This window comes from Coregonus lavaretus, assembly GCF_964263955.1.
Source record: "Coregonus lavaretus genome assembly, chromosome: 19".
Classification (NCBI taxonomy): domain Eukaryota; kingdom Metazoa; phylum Chordata; class Actinopteri; order Salmoniformes; family Salmonidae; genus Coregonus; species Coregonus lavaretus.
This window is the reverse complement of record NC_140006.1, coordinates 37434150-37458565: the sequence shown is the minus strand read 5'-3', so window position 1 is coordinate 37458565 and position 24416 is coordinate 37434150. Positions and strand designations below refer to the sequence as shown.

Genomic DNA, 24416 nt, shown 5'->3' with positions numbered 1-24416 from the left:
TCATGCTGAAACAGGAATGGGCCTTTCCCAAACTGTTGCCATAAAGTTGGAAAAACAGAATCGTCTAGAATGTCATTGTATGCTATAGCGTTAAGATTTCCCTTCACTGGAACTAAGGGGCCTAGCCCGAACCAACAAATACAGCCCCAGACCATTACTCCTCCTCCACCAAACTTTACAGTTGGCACTATGCATTGGAGCAGGTAGCATTCTCCTGGCATCCGCCAAACCCAGATTCGTCCGTTGGACTGCCAGATGGTGAAGGGTGATTCATCACTCCAGAGAATGCGTTTCCACTGCTCCAGAGTCCAATGGCGGCAAGCTTTACACCACTCCAGCCGACGCTTGGCATTACGCATAGTGATCTTAGACTTGTGTGCGGCTGCTCTGCCATGGAAACCCATTTCATGAAGCACCAGAATAACAGTTTTTGTGCTGATGTTGCTTCCAGAGGCAATTTGGAACTCTGTAGTGAGTGTTGCAATTTAGGACAGATGATTTTTAAGCACTTGGCGGTCCCGTTCTGTGAGCTTGTGTGGCCTACCACTTCGCGGCTGAGCCGTTGTTGCGCCTAGACGTTATCACTTCACAATAACAGCACTTACAGTTGACCCGGGGCAGCTCTAGCAGGGCAGAAATTTGACGAAATGACTTGTTGGAAAGGTGGCATCCTATGACAGTGTCACGTTGAAAGTCACTGAGCTCTTCAGTAAGGCCATTCTACTGCCAATGTTTGTCTATGGAGACTGCATGGCTGTGTGCAACAGGTGTGGCTGAAATAGCCAAATCCACTAATTTGAAGGGGTGTCCACATATATTTGTATGTATAGTGTATAATCACATTTCAGTTGAGTGCTGAATGTATTTGTTAAACAGCTGATATTAAATGCTGTTAGGGTCACCACAACCCCATGTAAGTATCTACGTGGGTCTCTTGCTAGAGTAATGCATTAGGCTTACAGCTTTATCCCCTCTAATGATTAAAAAGCAGAAAAAGAGCAGCGGCCCATTGTTTGGACAAGGGGTCGATGTCTGGCATCAAGCATCACCCCGGGCAGCATAAACAGAGGACCACACCTGAATCGAGGGGGGGAGAAATCGCAGCAGGGAAGGTTTCATCAAAGGGGGAGACATGGCGGCTAATTGTTATTAGCGACCAGGATAAACACCTCAGCCAAGTATGTCTGGGCAGAAGCTCAGACAAATGGCCATCGCCTTGACGTACACGGTTCTGGCGAGGAAAATCTTCAGCTGAAATATGGAGGAGGGATTGGATGTGTCGCTAAACACGCTCTCCGATTGTTCTGCTACAGCGTGCTGCTATAGAGCAGAGTATACACAAGGTAAAGGGAAACACCTGAGACTGGTAAGTCTAACATTGATAAATATACAATGCTTATGAATCACTAGGGATTGGCAAAGAGCATAATTGTATCCAGGACAGAAATATCTCAACATTATCAAACTATCTATTCTAGGTGCATTGTGGTATGTGCCCTTGAGCAAGGCACTTAACCCTAATTGCTCCTGTAAGTCGCTCTGGATAAGAGCGTCTGCTAAATGACTAAAAATGTTTAAAAAAATGTAAATGGTCAGTTGGTCTAGGCCAGCAGTCCCCGGCCCGGTGGTTGGGAAACCCTGGTCTAGGCCAAAAGCTTAGCTCCATGGCACATGGGGATATCCTTGGTTTGTCTATATAACAGTCAGATGCTTAGACATGACCAGCTAAAGTCAAGGAGTACAAAATGGAGAATAATTAAATTGGACTTTGCTTTGAATGGGATGTTATCTTAAACAATGGGTGACTCTGTAGCAATAACTGAGCTATTTCCATTATGCAACTAAATTGATACTTAAATGTATATAAATAATAACATTTGAACATATTAGTAACATTTGAAAAAAAATCTGGCCTAGGTTTTATTTGACCTTTATCCAGCCTTATTATCATGAATGAACTAGGCCTATCCAAAAGATGTCATGAGTCATGTTAACCTCTACGGGATCGGCGTCCCGTATACGGGACGGTTGAGCTAACGTGCGCTAATGTGATTAGCATGACTGTTGTAAGTAACTTTCCAGGACATAGACATGTCTTATATGGGCAGAAAGCTTAAACTATTGTTAATCTAACTGCACTGTCCAATTTACAGTAGCTATTACAGTGAAAAAATACCATGCTATTGTTTGAGGAGAGTGCACAACAAAAAACATATCACGGCAACTGGTTTGATACATTCACCTCTGAAGGTAAATAATGTACTTACATTCAGTGATCTTGCTCTGATTTGTCATCCTAAGGGTCCCAGAGATAAAATGTAGCATAGTTTTGTTTGATAAAATCAACTTTTATATTAAAATGTAGGAACTGGGTTCTACAGTTTGAACCCCTGCTGTCTCTGGCTCCACACCCACCCCGCCATCTAGATGTGTGAAAGTTGTATAAGCTAATGATCCATCATGTATGACATTCCTGGGAGTGTGTAAACTTACATTTTGTATTACCATATCATTTATGTATGTTCTCTATAGTTATGTACTTGAAAAATTATAAATTGACCAATTCGGCACATTTGGGCAGACTTGATACAAAATAGTCCAGTATTGCAATGCTTCACTGGATCAATCTGCAACTTTGCACAAACTGCTGTCTTCTAGTGGCCAAAATCTAAATTGCGCATAAACTGCAATATTATATTGTGGCCTTTCTCTTGCATTTCAATGATGATGGAACAAAACAAAAAATTGAAAACGCATGTTTTTTGGTTTGTATTATCTTTTACCAGATCTAATGTGTTATATTCTCCTACATTAAATTCACATTTACCAAACTTCAAAGTACCTCCTTTCAAATGATATCAAGAATATGCATATCCTTGCTTCAGGTCCTGAGCTACAGGCAGTTAGATTTGGGTATGTCATTTTAGTCAAAAAATGTTTTTAAGGGTCTGATCCTTAAGAGGTTAATATGTAACATTGCAGGAAATTAGCTTAAAAACAGACATTTCCCTAAACAGAAAAAGCTAAACGAATTAATAATTAATTGGGCGTTGGGGGAGGGCATGAAATAGGAGTCCCTGAAATGTGTGGGTCATGAAATAGGGGTCCCTGGGGGAAAATGGTTGGGTACCCCTTGCTTTAGGTGTTAAAAAAGGTCCCTGTAAAAAATGCTTTCATGTTTGCTTATAGTAGGATGGAGTGGTAAAAACTGCATAAAGTCTAGCGAACAAGACTGTTTCAAGTAAACCTCCATGGCAGCTTGGCTGCAAAACAAGCAAAAATAAACGTTTATTGTCATGCTTTACATTTTTGGGGTTTCTAATTTGGAATCCTTTGTGGAGTGCTATTCAAGATCCACACATACTACCTCTCCATACAGCTAAAAGGGAAACCCCACTGCAGTCACCATCCGTGGAAAAAACAGAATCCAGGTGTAGTGTGCACACAAGTTGCTCGCCTTTGAAAACCAGCGCGTGAGAGCGGGGCAGAGGGCCCTTGCCAGAGCACATAGGTAACATTCAGTGTACCTTTACATTAACTTTGTTCATAAGTATTGGAAAATATGTGAGAGAGCATGCATTCAGGCCACACCCTTTTTTACCTCATCTTTCCAATTCTGATAGCATGATGTTCTCAAGTTTGATTCGTGAAATGCATAGATTCTTGTCGGTCTTGTCGCAGTCAGTGAGCTACCTAACCCCGTATTGAGACGTGACTACTTCACAGTCGAGGAAAGAACGGTAGGTAGCCTAGCGGTTAAGAGCGTCAGGCCAGTAACCGAAAGGTTGCTGGTTCGAATCCCGAGCCAACTAGGTGAAAAATCTGTCAATGTGCCTTTGAGCAAGGCACGTAACCCTAATTGCTCCTGTAAGTTGCTCTGTATAAGAGAGTCTCTGCTAAATGATTAATATATAATATGTTAAGTAGTTTGATGCATTTCGCCATACATTTAGGATGGGTGTTGAAGTTGGAAAATGCCGTAGAAGTTTGTAGAAGTTCAGAGAAACTGAAAAGTGCTGTTTCGCTATCCAGATGTTGCTGTAGCAAGAAATGTCCTGTAATATTAATGCATCCCATTCTCACCCTCTACCCTGCTCCCCACCCCAGGCAATGGCACGGTCAGAGGCAGTGTGTGGAGACATCAGTGAGCATGACAGGAGCAGAATTAGATCAACCCAAGCAGGCCAGGAGGGCTGTTCTGCCAGCTCTATCACCAAGCGCTAACTGACGCGTGGTGATAAGGATGGTACAACCCTGGCACCCTCTTCTCTTTAGCTTACCTATCCAGCCCAAACCACCATCCATACACAGTTCTAAAACCACCATGACAAGTTACTCTATCAATGAGATACATGGACGGGGGCATAATCCAATTTGTGCACGTGTTAGACACGCAATGCGTCTTACCTTGTGTTTTGAATCCAAATGGAGGTAAGTAACTGTTGACTTTGGCCAGACGCTTGAAGTTCCGGTCGAGAAACATGGGAGCTGGCTTCATGAACCTGTCAGAAGAACAGCAGAGAGAAGAACGGGAGAGATTAATATATTTTAGAGAAGGACTTCAGATTGTCTGTTCACCCATGAACAGTCCAGGAGGACTAAAGTTAAACAAAATAGGCCTACTTTGTGTTGTGTTGACTTCTTAGTCGTGCACTCTCATTTCCAGATACATAGTTCAAAAGCCAGCCAAACCCTTGTCCTATTCCAGATAGCTTGCTATGAGAGATCCACCACAGATAGCGTGCTGTGTTAATCAAGTTGGATTGACACTTGTCAATGAGCAATGGAGTTTACCTGAACACCCATGCACGGGTGAGTGATCAAGCGGAGAATGTGTGTCTGGGGGTACACAACCCCAATGTCTCGCTGGACACTAAATTAGAAGTTGACCGTTTTTTTTCTAAAAGCGTTTCTTCTCCCTTTCTCCCTGAAAAGGACGTGGCCCCCACTCATCTCTGCCGTGACCCCTGGGGCTCTGGTGTGAATGTCCTGCCAGGAGTTAAAGACACTGGGCCGTAAGAGGAGACGCTTGTTCCACTCATCAATCTAACAACGTTCCCCAAACCAATCCTGCACACACAGAGAGAGCAAAATGGGTTGACTCAAGGAAGGAAAATAAATAACACAGGGGAGAAAGAGAGAACAAGCCTCCTGCATGTACCCTTATTGACAACGTTTTTTTCCCCAGGAAAAGGTCTAAATCATTCTTGACGCATAGTTTGGGTATACGTGTCCTGACGATGTATTGACATCAGTGTTTTTCTGTCCAAGATGATTTGGGGCCTGGCCATTTAGAGGAAGGGGCCTGGCCGTCTTACTTAAGAGGGCAGTGTTGATTGGTAATGTGTGCAGAAACAGTTGGCGCACCAACAAAGTACTCCGACACCAACCTAGTTACTTACAGGTATACAGACAGGGGTTTGATGTACAGAAACGAAGCAAACAACAAAATATATTCCTTTGAAGATCTTAAAACATTTTTAGACTACAGGAAAATGTGCCATGACAGTATAAACCCACTTTCCCCTGCCCTCGGTGGCTTCAAATAAAAACAAATCTCGTTTGTCATACTCAAAGAAGCTGTGACTGTTAAGGGTACACAGTACATTTAAAATGTCTCCCTGGCTGTGCGACCCCCCCCCCCCCCCCCCCTTTGATAAAGCACTCCCCTCAAATCAGAAGGAGCCACTTCCCCCAGTCAGGCCAGAGCTGTACGTGCTGCTTCTGGAAGTGTGGCCGGACGATGGATGTCTGTTTTTATGACCCGCTGTCTCGCTGGGGAGAGCACAGGGGTTCTCGTTTAACAAGCCTGCAGCTCCAATGATCCACTTTTACAGCTCGCAGTGAAGGTTTTCACAACAAGCTTGCAGACTGGCATTTAAACAGAGGGGGATAACAAGGACATTACTGGTCCTAGGACGGTTTATGTCTCTACAACACAGGCAGCTTCTCAGTTTACGCTGACAGTAACAACAACTCACACAGGCCCGGGGCGCAAACCACAACAGGTCCTCCACAACATCTGAAGGAGGAACTCAGGGTGCCATGGGCCATTTTAACCAACCACTAGTTATGCCTGCCCACAGTTTACAGTTTAGTAATTTAGCAGACACCCTTATCCCAAGCGATTTACAGGAGCAATTAGGGTTAAGTGCTTTGCTCAAGGGCACAGACACAGACAAATAATAATAATAATAATACGCCATTTAGCAGACGCTTTTATCCAAAGCGACTTACAGTCATGCGTGCATACATTTTTTTTTTGTGTATGGGTGGTCCCGGGGATCGAACCCACTACCTTGGCGTTACAAGCGCCGTGCTCTACCAGCTGAGCTACAGAGGACCACAAATGTATCACCTAGTCTGCTCGGGGATTTGAACCAGCGACATTTCGGTTTCTGCCCCAACGATCGTAACCGCTAGGCTACCTGCCGCCAGTTAAGTGCGACAAGTCAAGCGGAAGATGGCTACTAACACCAAAGGAATCCGAGTCCGCTATCAGATTACCAGACTTCACTTCCTACTAAGTGTGTCTGAAATCAATGACCAAACATGTTTTAGAGGAGCCGCTTTTCAACTTCCCAAAATGTTGTGCCTCCCCCAAACTCCTTAATGTGGTGCCTCCCCCAAACTCCTTAATGTGGTGCCTCCCCCAAACTCCTTAATGTTGTGCCTCCCCCAAACTCCTTAATGTTGTGCCTCCCCCAAACTCCTTAATGTTGTGCCTCCCCCAAACTCCTTAATGTTGTGCCTCCCCCAAACTCCTTAATGTTGTGCCTCCCCCAAACTCCTCAATGTTGTGCCTCCCCCAAACTCCTTAATGTTGTGCCTTCCCCAAACTCCTTAATGTGGTGCCTCCCCCAAACTCCTTAATTGCACTTGAGGCACAAGTTGTACCACAGTGTCATAAGGGGGGGGGAGTAAGTAATGTCTGGCTCTCCCGCTCCATCTCTCTCTCCTCACATCACCTGACAAAGAAGTAGACCCTTGCCAAAACAAACCGCGATTCATCAACATGTGGCTTCAGGGACCCAGCCGCATTATATATAACTGGGACAGTCAAGAGTCTCCTAGCCCATGAACGGATGGACAGACAGGGATCTGGTCTGCTTGTCTTAAAGAGACAGGGCTCCCAAAACAGGAGGCCGGGGCACAGAGTGCTCATTTCCTTTCACTGGAGGTCATATTTTCATAACCGCTCCACTCAAGTTCACCGCCAACACTTGATTTAGGGCTCCAATACAAACAGTTTGGCGTGAGGGGAGGTGTTGGAAATAAATTGTATTCCGTGGGGCAGGGCCTTTTGAGAGAATGCCAAGTGTGCAAAGCTGTCATCAAGGCAAAGGGTGGCTATTTGAAGAATCTCAAATATATTTTGATTTGTTTAACACTTTTTTGGTTACTACATGATTCCATGTGTTATTTCATAGTTTTGATGTCTTCACTATTATTCTACAATGTAAAACATAGTAAAAATAGAGAAAAACCCTTGAATGAGTAGTGTATATATGACTGGTAATGTATATATGGAGACTGTTTAGTGCCAAAAATAAGGGGTTAAATACATATAAATAAATAAAATGTTTCCTGATCTTTCTATCTGTTATAGAGAAACCCCCTCTCCCTCAATCTCCTGAAGTGAAGTCTCTTCCCCCCCCACCCACCCCCCGGCTTGCACAGGGCTTAGAGTCTTATGGGTCAAGGTGGAGGGACCTCACTTCATGAGGGGGAGGGAGTTTCTATGGCCAAGTTGACTGTCAGTGTATATACTTTGTTTCTACTACAGATTAAATAACTCATGCTGAATTCAGTTTGCCAAGAAAATGTAGGCCATGTCTTTACGTGAATCATCAACTTATTTCGTTGTGAGTGTTAGACCAAGAAAGGGATTTAGATCTGTCATACAGAGCTGGGGATGCCACTCCTCTATGTGAGTGGGCTGACAGGGAAGCAAAAGTGGCCAAAAAGAGGTAGCAGTTTGAATATTTAGATTTGACATCTGTAGTTGTACATGTCATGCATGACCAAACCGGACATTTTGCTTTTTCACACATGGCACTCATCAGACTCTAGGACATCTAACAGACACACATAACTGTCACTATAAGCCATTAATTGTACTAACTGAATTGTGTGTTACTGAAGTGAATGTGGTAGTAATCAATGCTGTCCCAGAAGGGGCTGTTTTGTAGGGTACTTTGATCCGACACGTGTGGCTGATTAGAGGAAGTCGTTGGGAGACATCGTTAACACATAGCCTCGTAGTAGTTGGAAGGGCCTGAAAACCGCCTGAAAACCAGACTGCTTTTTCTTTAACGACTGCTGTAATTTAGCAGCGCCCCAACGTAGCTCTCCCAAAGTTAGGCCTTTTCTCTTGAGTTAGATAATAATCATAAGACTATTTGTGTAACACGCCATGACGACGTGTTACACAACCCTTTTGGTTTCGGTATGAGAGTCATATTTATCCAAATATGTTGTTTCAGAAAGAATAAGAAACACAAAATACAATAAATATCATGTCATTGCTGGTCTTTAACGACTGCCACTAGAGATCCTGGTTCGAATCCAGGCTCTGTCGTAGCCGGCCGCGACCGGGAGACCCATGGGGCGGCGCACAATTGGCCCAGCGTCGTCCAGGGTAGGGGAGGGAATGGCCGGCAGGGATGTAGCTCAGTTGGTAGAGCATGGCGTTTGCAACGGCAGGGTTGTGGGTTCGATTCCCACGGTGGGCCAGTATGAAAAAAAAAAATGTATGCACTCAAGTCGCTCTGACTAAAATGTAAAAATGTCTTGTTTGTCATTCAAAACAGTCAGCCAATTTAAGCATTGTGAGCCACTATTAGCCGTCATTTTGCAGACCACGGATCAACACAGCATCATCGTACAGTATGTTAAGATGGAGTCGCCATTTTCCACATTTACAGGCAGCTGAGTAAAAATGCCTCGGGCCATTGTTCTGCTATGTGGAAAATGCCCCTTTATTAGCCAGAGCTGTTGAGCACTCATGAGACACTAACTCATGGCTGGAGAGGAGATGCAGGGATGGCATCAAAGGCCCAGTGGCATCACGGAGGGCCGTCGAGTGTTCCGTGGATCGTGTTCGGAGGACAAGTGATGAGTAATGCCCTCCTGGACAGGAAGTCGTTGCCCCTCCAACAAAAAGCCTCAGCGGCGGCTCATTTCTGGCATCCATTTAAAATGGAGTTGGATGGGGGCTACATTCTCCCAACAGAGATGCTTTTGTGTTCGGAGGGCTGATGAGGACATGGTGTAGTGCACAGTTCCCCAGCTGGCAACCCGCTTTTATTTGTCCCCCCAAGTTTTCTGAACATTTTAAAATTGTTTTATTTTTGGATATAATACTAAAAACACCAGGAAATCAGCTCCAATTGATTAACATTTTTTGAAATCTGTTCCCAAGTATTCCCACGCATAATAGAGAAATATCTGTGATCATATACAAATGTAAGCAAGGCCTGAAATTATTATGTTTTAGTCAAATATTATATCCATTTGGGCTTCTTGCAGTCAATTTGCAGACTACAAATTATTTGTAATTATGTTCCAGCCCCCTTACCATCTGCTCAAGAAAAAAAATAGCCTGCGGCAGAATCTAGTTGATGATCCTAGTATAGTGTTTGTGGTAAGGATATGAATGAATTACTAAAAGATTGTGTGGGAATGTGGGGGCTTTTATGTTCTGAGTCGATCCCCATAGGCCATGCTGGCTTGAGTAATGTCATAACGTCTCTAGGGGTTCGTCTCAATAGCTTAGAGTTCCTGCCTCTCCTTATCTCCTCTCCTTCATCTGCACTAAACTGAAATTAATTTGCCTTCACCTGACCAGTATTTTCAGCAGTACAAAGTACAAAGGAGTGGAGACAAAGAGAGGAATCCTCTTAAGACTCAACATGCACTCAAGGACTCTAATCAAACCCTGAAGAGAGTTTTGCTCACTTTGGATAGATGGCGGTCATCTTGGCAGCTGCGTAGCCCGGCTTGCACACTCCTTCGCTGAGGTTGCCATACTTGTACACCAATTCTGCTGGCCTGCAAATGTCACCAAGAGGGAAGGATAACAACATGACCAGATAACAAGCAGTGTTTGCACTTCCACACAATCCAATTTAAACAAAGATCTCCCAGGAAGAAAGAACTGAAAATAGTTTGAGATGAAGCTGAGAGGAGAAAATATAATTCAAATAATAATCAACATGATCCCTTTAGCCCATCCTATGCTGGTCCTTTCCCATTTAGAGGTAAAGTAGGGACTAAAGAGGTCAAGTTCTACCGCATCCAACAGCCCCTTGTACCTCCTCCTCATTGCTATCATACTCATTAATTACCTGCTATATGGCACGCGACTAGTTCAAATAAACAGGGGGGAGAGAGGAGACGGGGCCAGCGCTATGGGAGGCCTATCTGTCACACACAGGGAGTGTTGATGAGATGGGGGCATGGCAGGGTGAAGGGGGTGCGTGGATGGACAGGCTATAGCTGGAGTGGAATGGGCTGGAGTCTCTTGCTAACGTGCCATATTTTCTAGGTCAGAGGAAGTGATCAGAGCTGTTGACCACTGCTGTAGGCAGTTGTATTAGCAGGTCCAGATGAGAACTAGCATTGAAACGCTCTCCTGAAGTTGTGCCTATAGTGTGTGTATGGTCAGAACAGATTCAGTGCCTTCAGAAAGTATTCACATCCCTTCACTTTTTCCACATTAATTTTGAAAGACTATCTCATCTCTGTATCCCACACAAACAATTATCTGTAAGGTCCCTCAGTCGAGCAGTGAATTTCAAACACATATTCAACCACAAAGACCAGGGAGGTTTTCCAATGCCCAACAAAGAAGGGCACCTATTGGAAAAAAAATTAAAAATTACACTGGATATCCCTTTGAGCATGGTGAAGTTATTAATTACACTTTGGATGGTGTATCAACAGACCCAGTCACTACAAAGGCACAGGCATCCTTCCTAACTCAGTTGCAGGAGAGGAAGGAAACCACTCAGGGATTTCACGATGAGGTCAAAGGTGACTTTAAAACAGTTAAGAGTTTAATGGCTGTGATAGGAGAAAACTGAGGATGGATCAACAACATTGTAGTTACTCCACAATACTAACCTAATAGACAGAGAGAAAATAAGGAATCCTGTACAGAATAAAAAATATTCCAAAACATGCATCCTGTTTGCAACAAGGCACAAAAGTAATACTGCAATAAATGTGGTAAAGCAATTCACTTTTTGCCCTGAATACAAAGTGTTATGTTTGGGGCAAATCTAATACAACACATTACTGAGTACCACTCTCCATACTTTCAAGCATAGGGGTGGTTGCATCAAGTTATAATTGTGGAGGACTGGGGAAATTTTCAGGATAAAAATAAATGGAATGGAGCTAAGCACAGGCAAATTCCTAGAGAAAAACCTGGTTCAGTCTGCTTTCCACCAGACACTGGGAGATGAATTCACCTTTCAGCAGGACAATAACCTAAAACACAAGGCCAAATCTACACTGGAGTTGCTTACCAAGAAGACAGTGAATGTTCCTGAGTGGCGGAGTTACAGTTTACTTAAATGTATTTAAAAATCTATGGCAAGACCTGAAAATGGTTGTCTAGCAATGATCAACAATCAATTTGAGAGAGCTTTAAGAATTTTGAAAAGAATAAATGGGCAAATGTTGGTGCTTCTACAAAGTATTGACTTACGTAAATGTAAATACTCATGTAGTGGTGGAGTGGTGATGAGAATGAAAGTTTACAGTGGGAGCGTCAACACACACATACATACGCTCTCACGCCAACAAAATACAATTACTCAAGTTTGCATATAAGCCATACCCAACACACAAACACAGCTCAACATGTATTAGTCACATAGGGATTGGTGTGTGGTTATAACAATTAGACCCAGCACAATTGCTTGGTGTAAAGTTGGCTAAAATAATTCCAATGAATGATGGCATGTTTATTGAATTGACTAGTGATGCAAATTAGATTAATAGGTCACAATACTAATATTCAGGAAACTAGTTCCAGTTCAGTTTCTGATTAGTTTAAACTGAATATAGCCCGTTCTTAAGATCAGACAACTAGCATCTGCTAAATTAGCATATGCTACAACAATCAATTGGAGATGAGAAAGATGTGGCCCTTTGGCTTTAAAATGACGTTTTACTTCACAAAATGTAGTTTTACTTACAACTTTCCATCCAGCTTCAGCAGAAAGCCCTGCTTATCATACACTATAAAGAAAGAAAGAGACAGAAAATGGGTAAGAAAACTGAAATTAACAAACAGGATTCAAAACGGCTTGTGAACCAAGACAGAGTGATCATCCATCCTCATCTTGAACATAGTCAACTATTGGCGTCGTAGCCATAGTCGTACATCTCTCGCCAAGTAAACAGCCTGTGGACTTTCATAAAGAAAAGAAACCAAAGTAAAACACTCTGTTGAAAGCATTAGGGTTAGAGAGATTTTTGCGGCCGGTCAAACAAGCGGGGGTTAGGGAAAGCCAGCCAAAAACATTCCGCCGAGATTCAAGTCCAAATGATAAGTTAAAAACAGCAGTTATGATTCACCTATGGAGGAGGACCGTACGGGGTCGGTCCATAGGTGCCGTTTCAAGCGTCATCGGCGTTTAGGCTTTTTTAGTAGCGAAGGGGAAAGAAGCACAAGCCAAATTTGTCTTCAAAAAGATCTACCTGCTTTTTCTGCTCGGACAAGAGAAAACAGTTAACAGCTTAGTAATAGTGTCCTTCAACACGGAAATCAATTCCGAAAGACAGTTATTTGAATTCCACTTCAGTCCGTTTGTGTACACATGTATCCATCACTGTGACCTGGACGAGACTCGGCTTGACGCCAATACACTACGAGGCATGCTGACTTAGTTCATATATCATTCTGTCAAACCGTTAGGTCAACAGAATGCCCCAGGTCTCTGGAACCTACTGCTACTGAAGTATTTACACTTCGCCATTTATCTGTGAATCACAGTGAAGACGTGTTACTAGCGAATCTCTACAAGCTACTACAGCTTGAAACTATCCAGATCTTTACCATTACTCACAACTGAACAGCATCTTCTGACGAAGCCAGTAAATACTGTTTATCTGTGATTGAATAAACATGAAAAGGACAGCAATTACATAAATGACCCCTTATCAAGATAATACAATAAGCAATTGGGGAGAAAGGGTGAAAGTGGAAGCAGTTCTCAGCACTCCTGAGGCTGCACTACGTCTTCAGAGGGATGCTAGATGAGAGAAGTAGAAGAGGAGGAGAGCGGGGCCTTGAAAGATGAGCCATGGGTTTTAATGCAGCAGCTATGAGAGTGTGTGTGTATGGTGTGGATATTATGTGTGTGGTAGGAAGCCAGAGCTGAGCAGAGGAAGCAGCAGGACCCTGCCTGTATTATAAACCTTGGCCACTGAAACCACCTAGAACCAGACACCCTCCAGACTCTGTGTCGCTGCCTAACCTTTAACTTTATGCCCCTTTTAAAAAGGCTGATACAGAGCTGCTTTTCTATGCTCAACAACAGAGGGAGCTGTTGCATCATTTAATAGAGTGACATGGATGATTCAACTGTGCTTTATTTGCTCTGTCCACATTCGGTTTGGGATATGTGGTCGAAGTCAATAGGAGTTTACGTGCAGCTCACAGTCGTGATCTCTCCGGATCAGGCCAACTGAAACTCCCCCACGGACACCAGTGCCATCCAATGTCTGGGACTGGGGTGTGTGTGGTGGTTGACTTGGTTCAAAAGGTTGAAGAAAAACAGAGCCACATTTGCCTGTCACACTCATTTCTCTCTAGCCATGCCAATGGGACACCTTTTAAAAAAACAGTTTGTGAGTTTGTCCAGTAGCCCTTTCCAGGGAAAGGGAGCCAAGCATGGGACCTTCGTAAAATCAGTAGTCAGCGACACAGCCTTGCAGGGAGTCTGGCCAGGCACCATGTTGGGAGACAACACAGTTCAATAACAATGAACAGCGACTCCCACCCTGTAGTACTAGCTATCTGTCAAAGATCCGATTTACTGATACAGTTTCATCATAAATTACACCTTGAGCCTTTGAAGACATTATAACTTCTAATTGGGACGACGTCGACTGCAGAGAAGCTCTCTCTGCAAGAAACAAAATAGCGTACGATTATCTTTGTGAGAAGCGTGAACTTCTTAGAGATGAGGAACCCCCCCAACATGGCCGCTGAGGTGTGATGTGTTCCAGGAGGCACTTGGAGCTGTATTATTAAAGAGGGGTGGAGAGGGAGGGGGAAAGGTTTGTACCTGAGCCTACTATTCGTCCCACGGTGAGAGCAACGTCCGCTTCCAACTCTGAAACACAAAAAGGGTCAGTTAGGCCCGGTCCGGTGGGGGTAACCACGGCAACCGGTGTCCGCAGCCCGATAGGCTTAGCAAGGGCATGTGCACAAGACACAAACTTCTAATACCACAGAGGCCAAGGAGGAAGAGAGGTTAGTGACGTTAGTACCCCAAGGTCCAATTAAAAACCAAGAGTCTGGATCCCCCAAATCAAGATGCCTTCCCATTGTGCTGGTAATCATCTACGAAATGCACATTTCCGATTATTATTGTGTTTGTTGTTGTAGTTTCTGAAAGGTACCAGCAAAGACCACAGTACATGAGTGAATGAGTACACTCTGGTCAGAAAACAAGAGGAGAGGATCAAATGCAAGGCTTTTGTTGTAGTGTTAGTGGAGAGTTGTTGTTATTCCAAAGTGAGCCCCTAAGCAGCCCGGTTTCACCACTTTCCCACCATCACTCAATATAAAGGGGGCTAGCGCCTCGGCACCTCAGTCTACCTGTGGTGCTTTGACCTTTAGTCGGGACTATGAGAGTGGACTCCGAATCAATCTCTGCAAACAGAAGGGGTTAGAGAGGACATCAGATGAGACAGAATGGCCGCTCAGCAACTGAGACCGAGAGGGCTGGACAGGAAAAGGAAGAGCAGACAAGGACAAACAAGCACAAACAGACAGTCAGATAGAAAACAAATGAACAGAGACGCACCTTATTGATCATATTGTTTCTTTGCCCAACAAAATATTTTCAAGACAGAGGCAGCTACATCTACAATCTATTAGACTTTTAGGCAGGTAGAACTGGCCCATTACAGAGGGCTTTTAAATGCAACTGTTGCCCATCAGGCGCGTAAAACCATTTTTATGGCTTTAAGGCACTGCGGACCCACCCTGACCTGTGAATCCCCCTGCCCCGTTTACGAATGTTGTTTGTTATCTTTATCAGTTGGCAACAGGTCCACATTTCCTTTCCACTTCCCCTTACAGATTTGTCTTCTTCATTTGTATTTCAAAGAGATAAAAACTGAACTCTTGCATAACGAGGCTCAGGTTCAAACAGAACCATCCCAGGTATTCAAAAAGCAACAAAATGTTCCTCTATCAAAATAAGCAGAGGACAGCTGTCGTGTTCTTTTGTCTAACTGCTGATGATTAAGCACAACCAACAGGCCTCTGCTTAACAATGAGAAAGGAGACCCACTGCTGTCTGTATGAACATGAAAGCAGAGCAGGGGGCACGGGATTCTAGGCCGGCAAACACTGGGTTGTTTGTTGAGACTGCACTAAAACTGCCATATACTGGCATTTTAACCACACTTAAAACTATCCCTCAAATGGTGCAACAAGTCGGTGTTAACACATTAAATACCCAATTAGGAAGTTATCTAATTGTAACCGTATAGGAAGAGTGAAGCGTCAACAATCTCAACACCAATCTCAACGTCAACAGTGACGAGGCGACTCCGGGATGCTGACCTTCTAGGCAGAGTTGCATTCAAAAGCCATTCTCAGACTGGCCAATAAAAAGAAAAGATTAAAGATGGGCAGTCTGAGATATGGCTTTTTCTTTGCAACTCTGCCTAGAAGATCAGCATCCCAGAGTCGCCTCTTCACGGTTGACATTGAGACTGGTGTTTTGCGGGTACTATTTAATGAAGCTGCCAGTTGAGGACCTGTGAAGCGTCTGTTTCTCAAACTAGACACTAATGTATTTGTCCTCCTGCTCAGTTGTGCACCGGGGCCACCCACTCCTCTTTCTATTCTGGTTAGAGCCTATTTGCGCTGTTCTGTGAAGGGAGTAGTACACAGCGTTGTACAAAATCTTCAGTTTCTTGGCAATTTCTCGCATGGAATAGCCTTCATTTCTCAGAACAAGAATAGACTGACGAGTTTCAGAAGAGTTCTTTGTTTCTGGCCATTTTGAGCCTGTAATTGAACCCACAATTGCTGATGCTCCAGATACTCAACTAGTCTCAAGAAGGCCAATTTTATTGCTTCTTTAAAATCAGCACAACCGTTTTCAGCTGTGCTAACATAATTGCAAAAGGGTTTTCTAATGATCAATTAGCCTTTTAAAATGATAAACCTGGATTAGCAAACACAACGTGCCATTGGAACACAGGACTGATGGTTGCTGATAATGGGTCTCTGTACACCTATGTAGATATTCCATTAAAAATCAGCCATTTCCAGCTACAATAGCCATTTACAACATTAACAATGTCTACACTGTATTTCTGATCAATTTTATGTTATTTTAATGGACAAAAAAATTGCTTTCCTTTTGAAAACAAGGACATTTCTAAGTGACCCCAAACTTTTGAACGGTAGTGTAAGTCAAAACTGTAACTAGGCCACTCAGGAACATTTGATGTTCCTGAGTGGAACAACTTCAATGTACAGTACCTGTCAAAAGTTTGGACACACCTACTCATTCAAGGGTTTTTCTTTATTTTTACTCATTTCTACATTGTAGAATAATAGTGAAGACATCAAAACTATGAAATAACACATATGGAATCATGTAAACAACAAAAAAAGCATTAAACAAATCAAAATATATTTGAGATTTTAGATTCTTCAAAGTAGCCACCCTTTGCCTTGATGACAGCTTTGCACACTCTGAAAAGGTCCTGCTGAAAGGTGAATTTGTCAACAACAACAAAATCTTAATTTTAGTCATTTAGCAGACTCACTTATACAGAACGACTTACAGAAGTGAGTGCATACGTTTTAAATACTTTTTTTGTACTCGTCCCCCGTGGGAATCGAACAACCCTGGCATTGCATGCGCCATGCTCTACGAACTGAGCCACACAGGACAAGTGTCTTTTGGAAAGCAGACAACCAAGTTCTCGGATTTTGCCTGTGCTTCGCTCTATTCCGTTTCTTTGTATCCTAAAAAACTCCCTAATCCTTGCCAATGACAAGCATACCCATAACATGATGCAACCACCACCATGCTTGAAAATATGAAAAATGCTACTCAGTGATTTGATGTGTTGGATTTGCCCCAAACCTAACACTTTGTATTCAGGACAAAGTTAATTTCTATGGCACTTTAGTGCCTTATTGTAAACAGGATGCATGTTTTGGAATATTTGTATTCTGTACAGACTTCCTTCTTTTCACTCTGTCATTTTGGTTAGTTGATCCATCCTCAATTTTCTCCTATCACAGCCATTAAACTCTGTAACTGTTTTAAAGTCACCATTGGCCTCATCGTGAAATCCCGGAGCGGTTTCCTTCCTCTCAGGCAACTGTTTTTCGGTTTTCAAATCAATTTAATTGGCTATTTTGGTTTATGGCCTTGGTGCCCTGGCAGATTGGGCAACTCTTGAAGGCCAAATGGCTTTGCCCCTAAAATCACAAAGTTCCAGGCCTGCCCACCACCTAAACCCCTTATTTTACATAGTGTATAATTTATTCATTCTGAACACATTTCTGTTGGCGTGGCTACACGTGGTCTGCGGTTGTGAGGCCGATTGGACGTACTGCCAAATTCTCTAAAACGACGTTGGAGGCGGCTTATGGTAGAGAAATTAACATTCAAATATCTGACAACCGCTCTGGTGGACATTCCTGCAGTCAGCATGCCAATTGCACGCTCCCTCAAAACTTGAGACATCTGTGGCTTGTGTTGTGTGACAAAACTGCACATTTTAGAGATGCCTTTTATCGTCCCCAGCACAAGGTGCACCTGTGTAATGATCACGCTGTTTAATCAGCTTCTTGATATGCCACACCTGTCAGGTGGATAGATTATCTTGGCAAAGGATAAATGCTCACTAACATGGATGTAAACAAATTTGTGCACTACATTTGAGAGAAATAAGCTTTTTGTGCATATGGAACATTTCTGGGATTTTTTTTTTTTTTTCAGCTCATGAAACCAACACTTTACATGTTCCGTTTATGTTTTTGTTCAGTATGCATTCCTTTGCTGTGATTATTTATTTTATTCATTCTTGTCTTTCACTTTTGTCTCACAACCTATTTAGCGCTCCTGTGTCCTGCTCCCAAAGATCAACCAAGTGCTATTCACCAAGCATAGGCTGATTCAGTCACCTGTGAGGAGAACCATCCTACTGCAGTTTGAACTAGCCATGCTGTGCATTTGCCTGTTGTCTTTTCTTCGTGGGTTTTGTCTTACACAGTCTAGTCCATTTTAGAGTTGAAGAACAACAACTACAGATACACGTGCTTGTTTGAGCATCTCCAAGACAAAATTCAATGTAGAATCAGTATAACAGGTGACATACTTTTACTATTGTAACATGCAGTGGGGAGAATTCTATTGTCCCCGTCAGGAGCCCAGGCTTTTGCCATAGATGGTAGAGTTCTCGTCTCTGGACCACACAAGCTTCAGATTGCATTCTACTAAGGCACTTGTCTCTCTCTACATCAGTCATCTACATTAGTGACTAGGGTGGGATCCTTTCGATAAGCCTATGGGGCCTGGGCACACAAATACTCCTAGAGAGAAGGGGGAATACTGAAGCATGTGTTGTTGACAGTTCAACAGTCTCCATCAGAGGCCCAGGCTTTTGGCATAGATGGTGAGGCTCATTTCTGGACTGCAACATTGTAAGATTGTGGCCTCCACGGCACTTGATATACATTGATTGGTAAGTTACACTATATTTAGATATTTCAAATACTGCCACCTTTGCTATTTGTCTCCGTACTCAATAAATGGTGAAACACTATTTGTGTTGGTGTTCTTTGTTTGAATGTATATGCGTGAAACGTACATTATGGAAAACGTCTCACACTCAGTCATAGCAGAATAATGAATGTATTGGCAAGACTTTGCACCAACAACTTTTAGAAGGTTAGTAGGAAAGTTAAATCAATTAAACCACGTAAATATACTCAAATTCTCGGAACATTTAGTATTTTGAAACTCCAACATTCATTTCCCAACTGCTTTCTCGATAACCCTACAGGCTCTTTATCATTCTCCATACCTTATAGTCCAATGCATCCAACATTATGCATGCTCAGCATGGTATTGGGCAGCCGCTATTTGAGAACTCATCTGGTTATCTTATTGCAGAGCACATTGTACAGTTGTTTATAGAGAAGATTGTATTGCAAGGTATGCTATATGTGTAGGCTGTAGGATATACAATTAAATAGAGTCTTGCACACTCTATATACAGGCTCCCAGTCATTTATTTGGTAAACCACCAACATTTCGGCATCACTGTGCCTTCAGGCTATGCCATATGTATTGGCTAATATGCATATGCAGCTGTCGCTTTTAAAACCTCCATTCTAGGATACATGACACACACATCTTTCTATCTATCTACATGCTTTTATTTGGGTTTCTATGCAAAGTATATGATTAAATGTTTCTTTAAGCTGCAGCAAGTTGCTTGAAATGAGACATAATCATGCCAAAACATGATCCAACAATTGAATTCACTGACAGAGATAGCTAATGAAACACAAATATACATTTACAGTAGCTGGCTAGTCTAGTCTAACATTGGCTAGCTTTCAATAAATTGGCTAAATGGTCAACGGAGTCACCTCTTCATATGATCAAGACAATTTGTATTGCATGCTGCATATTTCAAGTACATTCGAAAACAGATATTTATCTTACTTCAGTCTGGGAGCTAGCTAGCTATATCTGTTCCTCTTCATCAGACAGCAGCTCGCATTTTCACAAGAGGCTGTGTTTACATCACAGATAGAAGCAGGCCATTGGCTGCCTTCATTACGAGGGGTATGTACGGGAGTTCTGATTGGTTCAAAGTTTAGAAATTCGACACGTTTGCCTGAGTGGCCAGTGTTGAATTATCCTTTTTATTAGAAAAAGTGCAAGAATTGAAGGTGCCAACAAAAGTTATAGTCATTGTAAGAATGTTTTACTGTCATATACAAAAAAAAGAATCAGCTCCTCCCTTGAAGGGGATCGATCAACTTTAAGTTAAGTCTTCGGCCCACCACCACCTAAGTGCCTTGCAAAAGTATTCAGACCCCTTAGATTTCTGTATTTTGTGTAGACTGTTGACAAAAAAATTATGAAATCCATTTTAATCCCACTTTGTAACACAATAAAATGTGAAGAAATCCAAGGGGTCTGAATACTTTTGTAAGGCACTGTATAGGCCTCCAGAGGCTATGATATCAAACTGACAGTCACTCACTGACTGAAGCACTCACTCAAATCCATCTTTATGAGAAAGTTCCCATAGTCAGTGGTCATTTAGATTTGGGAGAAGGGGCTCCGTCTACTGACACTACAACCAGGCTTTATGGGCCATCATCACTGCTCTAGTCCTGAAATTAGAGGGGGAAACCAGGGACCCGAAATATTGACAGTGTAAAGGCAATGCACACAGGGTTCTTGTCAAGGAAACTTCAGAAGTGTCAAAACATCCTCTCGAGTTGCCGCAGCGGGAATAAAAACATCCATATGAACTTGTTTGAAGTTCGAGGTGCCAGGTAGGTAATGTCCAAATGCAAAGAAATAGCCTATCGGGGTTCAAACATGACTCAGCCCTGCAGCCTAGCTACTCTGTTGACCATTTGTGACACACCAGTTCAGTGCTTTACATTGTAAAACATGAAGTAAATTCACTGGTGGTCATTGAGTTAACATTAGCCTATTCACTGTAGGGATAAATATTTACATAACAGTAGTTACACAACACAATGCCCTGAACGGTGATTCAAAGACTCCCAGAGTAGAATACCTCAAAAGTGTAGAAAAGGGATTATTCGGTTTGATCCTCTGTGGTGAAATAACAGATAACAAAGTCAGAGTTGGGGAGAGTACACAAAAGGGATGTCAACATGCTCCCTGTCCTCTTGGACAAACAGACCTCGGGACCTTAACATCTGGCAGCAGTGTGCAAAAAGCCACAACTCCCAAATCCAGTGTTTTTCTGGACTATATAATTGGAAACAGACTTCAGAATCATCTATGAATAAATCAAAAGGACACATTAATACTTTTTGAATAATTAAAATGACCAAAAAAACTTGAGGCAAATAAAAAAATATTCAAATGAGTTACTTTGAAGGGGCACGCGTATCTAAAATTACAATGTTTACTGGGAATGTAATGGGGGGCGTGTACAGAGTAACAGACACCGTAACTGGAGCCTCTGATAACTTGAGGAAGCTGGGCCTCCCCTCTCGGATGCCAGTCTCACAGCGGTATTACAACACCCTCCAGTGGACAAGACCCTAAACTTTGATATTCTTCCAAAATGTCCCTTTTAGCTTCTCAAGCTTCCTTCAATGTCTCAGGCTACAAGTTACTCAGAGGCAACCACAGTCTAAAGCACAAACCTTCAACTTCCATTCAAACCCTTCCTCTGAAAAGTACATATACAGTGTTTCCTGCTGATATGAAACAAACCTCTGTCAGCCAATTCTAAAAGTTCTGGGGTGTGTTTATGGGAAATCTTTTAGCCCCCTCTGCTGGTTACAAAGAAATGTTTCAGTGACCCCCAGCAGTGAAACATCACCCAACCATCCACGCCCTGGGAGAGTCAGGTTTTCCAACATTACATAGCCCTCTTCAATACCAACACTGATTCATAACCAACCAACAGCCAAAACATGCCAGGCGGGTACGGAGCTGACCACAGGGCTCACACAGCCTTCAGTCTGTAGTTGTATCCTCCAGCTGGAACTCTTAGTCCTCATCAACTACAGGAAATGAATGAGAGAAATGGGCTTCGGCTACCTAGGGAATGGTAATACACATGTATAGTTTCAAGTTTTATTAGTCGTATGTATGGAATTCGCATGGTATACATCGTCCAACGAAACCTTACTTGCAGGTTCCCTCTCGACACTGCAACAACAATAAGAAAAGATAAGAACACAAACAAAGTAAATGTTTCAGTAGAATACAATAAACATTTTAGCGTAAGTATAATACAGGAAGGAACAATTTATAGTCAAAGATTTACACTTGTATTGGGGGCAGTGTATAAATTGAGCAGTATAATAAGTCTGGTAGCAGCAGTTGTGATGTGTGTGTAGCATGAATCTATACGTGTGTACGTGTGTGTGTGTGTGTGTGTGTGTGTGTGTCTACAGTACCTTCAGAAATGTAATTCAAAATGGATTAATATAATAATAATTTCACCCATCTACACACACAATACCCCAAAATGACAAAGTGAAAACATGCACATTTATTGAAAATGAAATACAGCAATGTGTCATTTACATAAGTAATCACACTCCTGAGTCAATACATGTTAGAATCACCTTTGGCAGCGATTACAGCTGCAGTCTTCCTAGGTAAGTCTCTAAGAGCTTTGCACACCTGGATTGTACAATATTTGCACATTATTCTTTTTAGAATTCTTCAAGCTCTGTCATGTTGGCTGTTGATCACTGCTAGATAACCATTTTCAAGTCTAGCCATTGATTTTCAAGCCGATTTTAGTCAAAACTGTAGCTACTCCATTCAGGAACATTCAATGCCGTCTTGGAAAGCCACTCCAGTGTATATTTGGTTATTGTCCTGCTGAAAGGTGAATTCCTCTCCTAGTCTCTGGTGTAATGCAGACTGAAGTAAGTTTTCCTCTAGGATTTTGCCTGTGCTTAGCTCTATTCGGTTTATTTTTATCCTAAAAAAACTCCTTAGTCCTTGCCGATGACAAGCATACACATAACATTCTGCAACCACCACCATGCTTGAAAATATGAAGAGTGGTACTCAGTGATGTGTTGAGTTTGCCCCAAACATAACGCTTTGTATTCAGGATATAAAGTTCATTTTTATGCTACATTTTATGCAGTTTTACTTTAGTGCCTTCTTTTCACTCTGTCATTTAGGTTAGTAGTGTGGAGTAACTACAATGTAGTTAATCCATCCTCAGTTTTCTATCACAGCAATTAAACTAACTGTTTTAAAGTCACCAATGGCCTCATGCTGAAATCCCGGAGCAGTTTCGCTCCTCTACGGCAACTGATCTATGAAGGACGCCTGTATCTTTGTAGTGACTGGGTGTATTGATACACCATCCAAAGTGTAATTAATAACTTCACCATGCTCAAAGGGATATCCAATGTCTGCTTTTAACCATCTACTAATACGTGCTCTTTTTTTTAAGGAATTGGAAAACCTGCCTTGCCTTTGTGATTGAATCTGTTTGAAATTCACTGCTCAACTGAGGGACATTACAGATAATTGTATGTGTGGGGTACAGAGATGAGGTAGTCATTGAAAAATCATGTTAAACACTATTATTGCACACAGAGTGAGTCAATGCAACTTATTATGTGACTTAAGCACATTTTTACTCCTGACCTTATTTAGGCTTGCCATAACAAAGGGGTTGAATACTTATTGACTCATAACATTTCAGCTTTTCATTTTTATTAATTTGTAAAAAACAAAAATAAATCCACTGACATTATTGGGGTATTGTGTGTAGACCAGTGACACAGATCTTGACTGACAAGCAAACAGAAACAGAAAGACAGGAGTAATCAACAGGCTGAAAATCATATCGAGAGAGAGAGAGAGGAGACTGACCAGCAGTCTAACAAACAGACAGTTAGATAGACAAATAGATGGATGGATGGATGGATGAGTGGATGGACGAGTGGATGGATGGATGGATGGATGAGTGGAGAGAGGCGTAGGCTTTCTAGCGTAACTCACGTGGCTTCTGGCCCCATATGTGCAGGTGTAGCTTCCCAGAGGAGTAGTAGATGAAGCCCAGGACCAGCATGGGGCACAGGATGAACAGCAGCTTGTGTGACGACTTCATGGTGGTTCTCAGTCATTCACATGGCACCATCCGGCACATCACCTACAAGGATACTGGAGATGCAGAGGAGAGGAGGGAAAAGGGAGTTCAGGAGGAGTCAGTAATGTGTGCAAATAGGCTGGCTGGCTGTAACAAACGGCTTAGGCTGTTTCACCTTTCCCAATCTACTCTCTTTAATGACAACTGATCGAAGACTAGCTTACCCAGTGAGGTGATTACACAATGAGGTGGGTCACCAAACCAAGCTATTAGTTTCAGCTGTCCATTACGCCAAGATCAGTGCTCATCAAGGGAGGGAGAAGATGAAAAGTCAG

The 24416-nt window shown here is 42.5% G+C and overlaps 1 protein-coding gene across 3 annotated transcripts in view; it reads right to left on the bottom strand.

Moving 5' to 3' along the window:
• The window catches only part of LOC311146606 (CMP-N-acetylneuraminate-beta-1,4-galactoside alpha-2,3-sialyltransferase-like), a 75221-nt gene that overhangs the window by 32841 nt on the left and 17964 nt on the right, over positions 1–24416 (bottom strand). For all 3 annotated transcript variants that reach the window (XM_084183132.1, XM_084183134.1, XM_084183133.1), the window contains exons 2-7: positions 23994–24155; positions 14843–14896; positions 14307–14354; positions 12210–12252; positions 9961–10053; positions 4408–4502 (exon numbers count right to left, since the gene is read on the bottom strand). In XM_084183132.1, coding sequence (XP_084039258.1) covers positions 4408–4502; positions 9961–10053; positions 12210–12252; positions 14307–14354; positions 14843–14896; positions 23994–24102 — 442 coding nt within the window. In that variant the 5' untranslated portion in view covers positions 24103–24155. The remainder of the gene's footprint in view (positions 1–4407; positions 4503–9960; positions 10054–12209; positions 12253–14306; positions 14355–14842; positions 14897–23993; positions 24156–24416) is intronic.